Source organism: Drosophila serrata, unplaced genomic scaffold, assembly GCF_035046125.1.
Source record: "Drosophila serrata isolate PLE 108 unplaced genomic scaffold, ASM3504612v1 contig_110, whole genome shotgun sequence".
NCBI lineage: Eukaryota > Metazoa > Arthropoda > Insecta > Diptera > Drosophilidae > Drosophila > Drosophila serrata.
The window spans coordinates 319,551-330,917 of record NW_028257008.1 but is presented as its reverse complement, the minus strand read 5'-3'; the positions used below and the strand labels follow the sequence as shown (position 1 = coordinate 330,917).

Genomic DNA, 11,367 nt, shown 5'->3' with positions numbered 1-11,367 from the left:
GCTCAGCTTCAAATGTCTGCCTTCCTTGAATCAATATTTAGCCACATTTTTATTCGACCATTTTACGCGGAAAATCGAATTTTAAAATTTTCATTAGTAAGCCAAAAATTCATTAATTTTAATTCGAAAAACGGTTTTATGTACATTTTTATTAGATTTACAAATCTTCATACTCAATTTACAATTTTAAAAAATTGAATTTATCATTTTATCATTATCATTTCTTCAATTTTTGAAAAAATCTCGAAAATTTGTTTTGACCGCACATGGCTAGAATGATTCTCCTTTGATGCCGATCAAGAATATATGTATATGATTTATAGGGTCGAAAATGTGTCCTTCACAGAGGAAAAATAGTCTGACTTAAATTATCATGCTCCACAAGGATATCAAAAACATAAGTAGATTATGGTCAGTGGCCCTCTAAGGAGGAAGAGATTTTCTTAAAAATAAAATAAAGAAAAAGCATCCCCTTTGCGTAAAGTAAATACATTAAAACACCTTTATTTAATTTGATTAATTTCTAAATTTATTTCGCTCTGATTGTTTTGGATAGACGTGCTGTACATGCACTTGGTTTGTTTGTTTTTATAAATTTATATAATTGAAATTTCATATGATTTTTCCGTTGATTAGCTGAGTTATTTTATCTACATCTTGTTTTTTTTTCTTGGAAACACAATCATCTAGATTCTAGAATATAATGCAGTAATTTTGATAGCTTATTTATCCATCGCGTGTTATCAAAACTCGATTATCATCATACCAGGTAGTACAGACTACCTACAGCATGGCCTGACAACTGACGAATTCCAAATTTGTATACCATCAGAGTATATATTTATTATTTTTAGGTAATTGTTTAATTTATAAGTAAAGATTTTTATGCGGGCGACTAGAAATTTTTGAGAAAACTTTAAACATACAATACAGTAATATACGGATATATCCGCTTATGGGTTATAATTTAATTACTTGCTAGGCGATAGGAATCATGATGAAATTACTTTAACTTGCCTTACTCATTACGTCTAGAGGTTCAATTAATTAAATATGGATACAAGCATCTGTTATTCTCTTACGTTCTACTTAAGCACTCTCTCTTAAAAGCAACTACTTAGGCATTTATTCATTCCGTACTCTGTGTTAGCGAGTGTAACTGAAATGTAACTAAAGTTTGGCGCCTCAAACCGGAGCCATCGTATTATGCTAAAATGATACGTATAAGTTAGAGAAATCTTTGGTTGTAACTACAACTGAAAGTGAATAGTTTCGAGTCGAGTCTCCACCTCATCTAAGGAGTGCTCCGTATCAGCGGAGACTCTCCTCGTAACTTTGTGCTGGTTTAGGCTGCTGCTGCTGCTGCTGCACGGTTATTTCGGATTTGTTCATACACAATGTATTTATAAATTATCACAGTAAAATAAATAGAAATCTTCTCTGCTGCGGCCTCTGCGAGAATCGGAACCAAGGAATGGGTGGATGAAGCAGCATCCAGGCATTGCCGTGGTGGTGCTGGATTCGGATTGTATGGAAGATAAGATAGTCATAGTCCACATTTTGGCAAAACTGTTGAACATGGTTGTTGTGTGCTCTCCTCCGGCTGCCCCTCACTGGTTCAGCAGTGTGTTGGTCACCTCCGAGAAGGAGAGCAGCGGACTGCCATCGGCATAGGCGCCACCCACCGGCGGCGGGGCATAGGCCAGCGCTGTGTGCGCCGTAATATTAGCCGGATACAGCAACTGATGGTGCTGCGTATGATGATGCGAGTGCTGCTGCTGGTATATCGCATGCTGGTGCTGCTGCTGCAGGGTAGAGTGCTGCTGCTGGTGTTGCTGATGCTGCTGGAGGGACGACTGCTGCTTCATCGCCTTGCGCCCGATGCCGCCCACCTCGTCAGCACAGATGACCAGCGGAGCAGCGGACACAATGGCCACCTGCTGATAAGTTGGCATTCCATCGGACACTGATCCCGTGGACGCTGCCACTGCTGCTCCATTGAGCAGGCTGCTCACAGCCGGCAGGACTGTGGGGGAGCGGGACAACGCTGGCGGTGGCGGCGGTGACGAATCTGGTCCTGCTCCCACTAGCTGGTGGTGCAGGGGATAGCCGGTGGCCAGCGATTGCTGCTGTTGCTGCTGCTGCTGCTGCTGCTGATGGTTGGTGAGTATGATCTAGGGAGGATCGTTATGGTTAGTAGTCAGGCGATAGAGCACACATAGGTGCACTGTGGTGTGAGGTGGGTGTTCTATAGTGTCGGTGTCGAAGAGTGTGTGGTGTACGGAGTACAGATTACGGAGTACAGAGTGGATTGGGTGCTTCATTACTGGTGCAATCTATTCGCCTTCTAGCGGTGGCCGTGGTGCAGGTGGTGCGACTGGGCCGGAACGTGGCCACCGCCGCCAGCCGACGGGTGGTGCGGGTGCGAATGCGAATGCGGATGAGGATGATGGTACGTGAAGTACTGCGAGTACTGCGTGTAGGAGGCGGGCGTCCATACCTCGCTGCCGTGCTGATGCGCCGCCGCCGCCTCATGGTGATGGTGATGGTGGTGATGATGATGCGAGTGCGGATGCGGGTGGGCGTGATGATGCTGCTGTTGTTGCTGTTGCTGCTGCTGCTGTTGCTGGTGGCAGCTGGGTGGATGCACCGCCTGGTGATCTGTGCCCGTGCTGGTGCCCGTGCCCGTGACTGCTACTGGGTGCGTTAGGGAGCTGCTGGGAGCGCTAACATTGGCACCAACTCCGCGCTGCGACTGCTGTTGCTGCTGCTGCTGTTGTTGCTGTTGCTGCTGCTGCTGCTGCTGCTGTGGCGAGGTTGTGTGCGAGGAGGCGGAGTATAGGCCAGAGTCGTCATGCTGCAGCTGGTAGCTCTCAGGAGTACTGGCGCTTGCCGATTTCCCCGGCAGCTCCTTTGTCCCATTCCACTTGGCCGCCGTTGCCGGTTCGTGCTCATTGTTGTTATTGGCATTGCCGTAACCCAGTCCGTTGGTAAGCGGCGTCACCCGCTGCGGGGAACCAGGATTACCGGACGCAGTCCGTCCTCCCTGCAAACTGTTCAGTGGCACCCCGCTCGAGTGAGTGGTGCCCCACATCAGGACCGTCTGTCTTTCATAGGGATCCTGGCCAGCAGCTGCAGCTACTGTTGTTGCCGACAGCTCCACTTTGGGCGTGGCACTGGCAGCACCATTGGGCGTAGCTCCACTCACGGGCGAGGGTCCATCCGAGGAGCAGGAGATGACCTCCATTACCTGCGGTGAAGACTTGGGCGTTTTCAGTGGAATTTGCTGTGAGAATGAGATTGACAGGGAAAAGTGATTAGTCGAAATGCAGTCGAGAACTGGAGAACGAGTGATCTTCTCACCTGTGGCGTGGACGTGGGACTGCCGTAGCCGCTGCTATAGCCACTGTAGTACTTGCCGGTCTCCTGCCATTTGTCCTCCGCCTTGGAGGCGATGGCATAACCGTCGTAGGAGAGGAAGCCATTGGCCACATACGCCGAGGCCGGGGCTCCAGAATGCGGATAGTCCGTGTAGTAGCCACCGACGGCACCCTGCAGCCGGTACTGGTGGAAGAGGTTCTCGCTGACCGGATAGAAGGCATTGGCCGGCATGGAGCTGCCCATGTAGAGGTTGTCCGCAGCACTCGCGTACGGCGAGGTCGTGTACATGGGATTCAGGTTGGAGTAGGCGGCAGCCACGGCCGCCGCCGGATCGGGCAGGTATTCCACGGCCACTGCTGGAGCAGGAGATCCCACCTGGCCGCCCAGCGGCGAGTTCTGCTGCGTCTGCTGTTGCTGTTGCTGCTGCTGCAACTTGCGCTTGCTGCGGCACGTGGAGAGGAAGTCGCGCAACTGCGTCTTATAGCGACGATTGGGTCGCGTTGGTGTCACCGGCGGCGGCAGGGAGTGGGCCGTGGGTGAGGCACTAGGCGGTACCACCAGCTGATCCGCCTCGGAGAAGTAGGTGGACGCCAGACCCGTGTCTAGATAGCTGACCTTGAAGTCCATCGTCCGCTTGCCCAGCAGGTCGTGACCCTCCTCGTCCATCAGCTGCCGGTGCGTGCAGATGACAAAATCCGGCTTGGAGTTCTTGTACACCAATCGGGAGCTCGTCTGCAGCCATTGCCACTCGCCGTCCTTCTTCTGATAGCGGTACGCAATCATGCCAGAGGCACCCGTCTTCAGAACTGCAAAGGATTATTGTGGGTTAGTTATTTAGATGTTTTAGCCAAGTGCCACTCCGATTTGTGGTTAATACTTACGCTCCTGATGGGCGCTGGCCACGTAAGCCAGGTCATCATAGTGGACCAGGTCGTAGCCGCCCATGTTGACCAGTTCGGCGTCCGCATAGCCAAGGATGTGCTTGCCGCGCTGATCCATGGACACCAACGAGAAGTCCAGCTTGTGCTTGGACTTGAACATGTTCTCCTTGTGCGGAATCTCTAGCAAACTGGGCGGCCCAAAGGGTGTGCAGTAGGCGAAGAGGGCCAGCGGTGGCTCCTCCGTCTTGCGGTTTTGGCCGTGCAGCACCTTGATTCTTCCGCGGATGTCCAGGCGAAGGAAGCCGCTCGTGTTGTCCAGCAAGCAGCGGAAGCGGACGGTGAAGCTGCGCTCCAGGTAGAGCGCCTTGTCTGGCGCCAGGGTCTCCGCCAGCTGCATGCTGGACATGTCGGCGGGCAGGAAGCTGTTCCATAGCAGCTGGCGCTGCAGCTCCTCACGGTCCTCCGAATGCACCAGCTCGTACACCGACTGGTGGACGATGTCCGACTGCGGAATGGAAACACAGAGATGGAGATGAAGTCGGTCAGGGGTCAGTCACCTTCGGTGGGATCTCTCTCAATGATTTAGCTCTCGCCGCTGCTCTCTCTTTAGCCCAGGGAATTCGGGGCGTATAAATCAAAATGCGCGCAAATTGAAAATGCGCCCCATGTTGGCCACAAATTGAGACATAAATTCTGCACGCGCCAGGAGCTAAGGCGGGCATGGGGGCTCCAAGGGATTCCCCCTTCTATCTGCGGCCCAAAAGCAAACAAAGCCAACTCGAACTCGAAGGCGAAGTCGAAAGCTAAGGCAAACGCCAGCCGGGCAGCAGCTACGCTTTTAATTGAGCTGCCAAACGGGGCGTGGCAAGTGCCGCTTTACACATTTACAACTAAATTAAAAGGAACAACACGGGCGGATGCTAACTGCAATTTCAATTTCCATTCGACAATAAAGTAGGCAAAAACTACAATGGAGGTGTACCTGCCAGCCCAGGCCAAACATGCTGCCGAAGCAGACCGAATTCAAATCGGGATGCCCACATCGGCATCGGCATCGGCATCGGAATCAATCTGGCCACGCCCCACCACTGCCACCACTTCCACTGGGATTGGGGATGGCAGGAGGAGATTCCCGGCGATTGCGCAATCTGATTTTAATTTACGATCTGTCGGAGTCCGCGAATCGATTCAGGTCCGCGCACCCTTCTCCCAAGGAGAACGCGGAGCCAGACCACTTTGCTGCCAGATTGGAGACCCATCTGTGGATGCGTATTTGGGTCAGGGTATTCGGGAATCAGGTTATTATGTTTGCTTTTATTTGAGTTCTCATTGCCTGAACTGGACTCTTTCCGCATACCACAGATTGGACCAAAAATAAATGTATATATAGTATATACAAGGAATTGAACAAGACAGAAATCTAACTATAATACCCTGAAAGGGTACAATGGGTCAGTGAAATGTTTAAATATGTTTAAAACCATTTAAGGTACTGTGGCTTTCTGCTTCCGCTTATAACAGTTTGATTTAAATGCTTTTACTTACTACCTAAACATGAAATAACTATATTTATTTATTCTAAATAAAGGATGGACCCATATCTTTCAGACATTATATACCTCAGTTATTGTGCTATGTATAGGAAAAATCTAGGTGTTAAAAAACTATGATAGTATATCTCTACCTAGTCTTCCCTCATTAAGTTTGTTCTCTAAGTGACCCTGCAGAGACTTGAAATTGTTGTATCTCTGTACCTATTCTGGGCCAAAGACTTCCCTGTCTCGGACTGCTTCCGCATGCCAGAGATTGACCCAAAAACCAAACATCACAGAAGCCCCGGCAATTAAAATCAATCAAATGTACGGACCAGGAGTGAAAGAGAACCCGACTCTGGAGGAGGGACAGGGATTGGCTGGCTGGTGGCACTTACCTGATGAAATCCCAAATAGCTCTCGATGCTGTGCGTGGCAAAGAAGACTTCGCCTTCGCATGTCAGTATCATTAGAAATCCATTTAGGGCCTGCAAAGAAAGAGTCAAGAGAAAGAAAGACGACGGGTCAAAATTAAATCAAAACTATGAATTAAATTTTTGTTTCTGCTGCTCCAGAGACAAGTGGCTAGAAACCCAGAATCAATAGCTAGATGAATGAATATTTTTGGGATGGGATAAGATGGAATGGATGATGGGCTGGCAAAGGTGTAATTACAGTAGCTGCCAGGTCTCGTCATATTTGGTGAATGAAATGTTATCCATCATGGCAGCCGGCAGAGATTTAATGCACCGTGAGAAATCAGTAAGCTAGGGAATCCATATTAATTTATAATTAAACTAAATAAATAGCTCCAACTTGTAGGTATATAAAATATATTTTAAATCACAAAAGAGGGAAGTAGTCTAGTATGTATTCTCAAGATTAAGCCCAGCTTTTATCCATTGACCCGTACAGGTTAGCCTCTGCTTGAATGAACTCCGCCTCGCCGGGACCAGGAGGTGGAGATAGCAACCTCAATGGCGGCGCTTGGTTGTGGGGGAAAAAGCGTAATCAGCGCTTAAGCGGCTCATTTCATCCAAGCCACAGGTCGCCGCCAGTGTGTGTGTACATCCCCTGTCCCGATCCCAGTCGGAGCTGGAGTTCCACATCAAACACAACCAGGAAATGGCCGGCAATTAAATCAATGGGTTTCAACTGGACAAGGAGGATGCGGGGTGGCATGGGTAGATTTCGGTCGATTCTGCGCTGTAATTGCAGGTTCCATGCCCGTCCAGTTGCCCCTCCCTTGGCTCCCTTGACTCCCCCCAGATGAGCCATTGTCATTATCTATTCGGATGTGCCCCGCCAAAGATTCTCCAGAGCGCTGACTCGGAGCTGCTAACAAGAAAACGAAATGCGAACCTGAAGGCGGTGAGCGAAGCATGCAAAAGTTGTAATGCCTTTCATTGTTTTGTTTATTATTTGGCGCATTATTGTTTTTGATTGCATTTTAAAGTCGGCCTTTATGGCCTGCTAATGGCGGCGACGCATGCGATTCCCAATGGCCAGATCTCGGCCAGAGCTAACGGAACGCGTCCGCGTCATGGTGTGAAGTGAAAATGGGAGGGAAACCCGCCGAACGGAGTCCGAAACGAAAAACCGGCATTGGCCGCATCGAAAGACAAATTTGCCAATTCTCCATTAGTGCCTCCGTGGCGGTGCGGTCGTAATTAATAAAGCCAAAACAAAAAAACACACGGTGCGTAATTAATACGGGCGTATTTAAATATCAATTTGCAGCCACCACATCGCACAGCCGCATCGAAAAGGAAGTTTTCCCCTCTTTTGGCTCGGAGAAAAATGTGCGCGATTGCTGCTAATTACAGAGCAGCCGCGGCGCTCTGGAGCTGGATTGGCCAGCCGATCCTCCGGCTGGAGGAGCAGCGGGTAGCCCGCTCCTTCCTTCGCCCAGAGTTGGCATTAGCCGACATAAATGCTAAGTGGCGTCATCATTTAAAACGCATCAACAGCCCGCGAAGGATGTGGCCCCGGCATTCGCCTTCGCCGCATGGATTGTCATCAGGCGAGCGGTCCGGTCGAGCATCAATAATCTGGTAAAGATCTCTCCAACGGTAGCCGCTGGGAGAAGGAGATGCAAACGGATATTACCACAATCCTATATATGTACATACTCTGCTCGGAAGCTGTGAGCAGATATCTTAACGGACTTTCTGCCTTCAGAAGGATTGAATATAAGTTTGTTTTAGATAGACTTCCTCCCTGTCTGCTGGGAACTACAACCTTCAAAGATCTGCATTATTTTGACATGGCAAAGGTGATAAATAATACGAGTTATCAATATACAAATATTAAAAGTTAGCCAAGCATCTTATTACTCCTCATACTTTAATGATCTCATACTTGGTTTAAACAAAACAATGCTATTTGAGGTCTTTCTATTTTAACCCTAACAAACTTCTGAAAGCTGAACTTTATATATCCGATCAATTTACAATTAAATTATATGATCTTATCGGAAATAGATTATAACTAAGTTTAAAATATTCGCATTTTTCGCCTCTAATGTTTAATATGATATTTTTTTTTTAACCAAACTTTAAGAAGCTCATATCTAAGCCAAAAATTCACAAATTTTAATTCGGAAAGTGTTTTAATGCTAGTTTTTAAGAAGCTAACAAATCTGCATACTACATTTATAAAATGTATGTTTTGACCAGCTAGAATGATTCTCCTGTTATTATATATATTATTTATAGGGTCGGAAATGGTTCCTTCAAACGATACGAGCTTCTGAATAAAATAATAATACCCTAAAAAGGTTATAAAGATGTCAGCGTCTTTTACTAAAAATTTTAATTTAAGCATTTAGTTAAGTAAAATTAAAAAGGTGAGCTTAAATTAAATAAAACTAATGTATTTAGTACATGTAATCACATCAAGTTTGTTAGAACTCCTTATGCTTTGTTTCTAAATGTTTAGTTATTAAAATAAGCCGTCTGTACAATAATTTATTTTATTTATTTAGAGAGTATTTAATTCTTCGTTCTTCCCCCTTAGGTCCTGTTTCGTTTGTTTTCTTATTATCTTTCTTTGTACAGCTTTTTGCCGTTCTCTTTTCATTTCTTGCGGCATTTTATCTTTTTATGCGGCCAAGAAAGATTTCTCCCCACAGTCTAATTGTTTCTCTCGCCCGTCTCTTTCCCACCAATTACGGCAACGGCATTACCGCTCTCTTTCACTCCCGCTGCCACAATTTAGACAAGCTCGTCTGCGTCCGCGGCGTCTTCTAATGCGATTTTAATAATACACGCCCGTCTCCATAGAGAGGCTGTATGGTATATGGTATATCTGGGTTCCCTTCCCCGACGCTCGCCGACGTGTGTTGCACTTCAGTGTTTTTTTTTCCGAGAGATTTGATAAGTTGGCGGCGATTATTTTACCATTTCCTAGCCAGATGCCAAGCCTCTTGCTAGCCATCTCTCTAGTTTGGCCAATTTGCCCATACTCGTCCATATAATTGCTTAATAAAGCCCACCCCCAGAGGTATGTAGGTTCCCCCGGTCCGGTTAATATCTGCGGCGGATCTGCCGCCTAAAACTGTTGCATGGAAAGTTGGGTTCATTTGCAGCAGCAGAAGCAGCAGCGGCGGGCAAAGTGTTGAAAGTGTTTTACTTTCAGTGAAAACGGAAGACAATTAAATGCTGCCCAAGTGTATGTATGTGTTAGCAGCCCTCGAGTAAGCTGCGTGACAAAACGCCATTTTCTAATGATAATATGTGACCCATAATAAACAGAAAACGGCAAAAGGAAAAAGCAGCGGCGGCAACAGCTGCAGCAAAAAGTAAAACTTCACGGGGCAACAGGTAACAAATACCCGAGGTATTAAAACTAAATATGCACACCTAACCCCCCCCCCTTGTCTCACCTGCCTAGAACTAAGGCAACTTTCCCACTTGAGACAGACTAAAAATATGCACGGAAATGCACAATTGTGCAGTTTTGAGCTCGACAATTAGCTGCAGTCAGGAAGGGGTAGCTTTTTTTGGCTTGCATTCAAATTCGCCAAAAGCCAGTGGCCCCCGGGCCACCCTGCGTATACGTAATGCAGCACGAAACTGCAACTTGCAACGCCAGTGTGTGTGTGTGTGTCAGTCAGTGTTGCATACCAAACTCTGGCGGGTGGTTAGACTTTGACATTGAATTGTGCAACTGTGGAGTGTGTGCAAGCCAAAAAAAAAAACAAAAACAACAAAATAGTAAAAGAAAAAGACGGCCCGACTGGAAGTGCAAGTGCATGTTGCACAATTGCGTGTGTCTGTCTGGCGAGGAGGAGAAGGTGGGTCACCATCACCATCGCCGGTGGCCACCGGCTGCTCCAGTGCCCGGTGAGCTATGTGCGCATTAAATTAAACTGTCATGACTGTGACAAGTGCATATGTTGGCGCCTCGGACACTGCAACAAACAAATACAGCAGCGGCGGCACATGCACTTTTTAATTCAGCAAAAACATGCAACTGCCCCCAAGGCGAGGGCCGTTCGGCTGACGAGGGAGTGCGCTTGGCTCTTTGCGACAATTTAATTGGAGTATTTTGGCACATAAACTTGAAATGCATAATGTTTTTATGTTTGCTCCACTTTGGCAATGCACCTGCTGCTTGATAACTGCTTATTAATTGTAGAGAAATCGTGGCAAAACCTACCTACCTATCTACACCATCAGTTGGATAATGCATATTTAGACTTGAAAATTAGCGAAATAATTAGTGTATTGAGTTGGGGGCTTCAGCTATGTTTAGCAGCTAGTTAAAAGGCGATAATGGAACTAATTGAGCTCTGATTTTAGGCTAGAACTGGGTTACAGGTGTAACTTTCATTTGAATTTGATGGGAATACAGTAGATTTAACTATAAAAAATAATATTCAATGAAAGGTTTTACTGATGCTTCTAGTTAAAACCTATAAAGTCGTGACTCTGCAGCTCCTCTTCCTCCCTCTAACTTGTCAGTGTAATACCAATTTTCAATTACGTTAATCAATTCGAGCCCTTATTAATTGCAGACAATTACAAATGATGGAATCGAAGACTGGGGAGAGTATCCCTCCCCCGTTTGATTGCGTGCTCCGCGTTTATCAATGGAAACTCTGCCGGCTAACAAGACGCTGATTGATTATGCCCCGCTCCTCAAACCATACATATATCCATCCATCCATCGGTCTAGCCACGTATCCTGGCCAATAAAGCCATCAAGCAGCCACTGATGAAGACAAATCGAGGCGATTGGTGGTCAGCAGTTGGACTCACCTGGAGGAACATATCACCATCCAGCAGGCCGTGCTCGAAGGCTCCCAGCTCCCGTGTCCTGTAGCCGTCGTGTGCGTGTATGTGGGGCAGGACTCCGTTCTCTTCCTTATCCTTATGCATAACAACTGCAAGTCGACAAAAGAGAAAGAGCGAGAAATACTTTAGTTGTGGCGGAATTTTTGGATATTTTATTAACCATAAATATTTGATATTCACTTAGAAGAACTGAATAAAGTTGAGGAAATTGCTTGGCCATAAATAAGCCACTCAATTGTTTTACAAACTCACCTTCCCCTGCGCGGATTTTTG

At 46.8% G+C, this 11,367-nt stretch overlaps 1 protein-coding gene across 2 annotated transcripts in view; it reads right to left on the bottom strand.

Moving 5' to 3' along the window:
* Positions 1-502: 502 nt before the first annotated feature.
* Positions 503-11,367, bottom strand: part of ss (aryl hydrocarbon receptor spineless) — a 33,656-nt gene continuing 22,791 nt past the window's right edge. The window contains exons 4-9 of one of the 2 annotated variants that reach the window (XM_020944099.2): positions 11,059-11,183; positions 6,193-6,282; positions 4,263-4,767; positions 3,364-4,187; positions 2,501-3,286; positions 503-2,174 (exon numbers count right to left, since the gene is read on the bottom strand). In XM_020944099.2, the coding sequence (XP_020799758.2) occupies positions 1,611-2,174; positions 2,501-3,286; positions 3,364-4,187; positions 4,263-4,767; positions 6,193-6,282; positions 11,059-11,183 (2,894 nt within the window). In that variant the 3' untranslated portion in view covers positions 503-1,610. The remainder of the gene's footprint in view (positions 2,175-2,500; positions 3,287-3,363; positions 4,188-4,262; positions 4,768-6,192; positions 6,283-11,058; positions 11,184-11,367) is intronic. The other variant, XM_086841202.1, reaches the window with a different exon arrangement.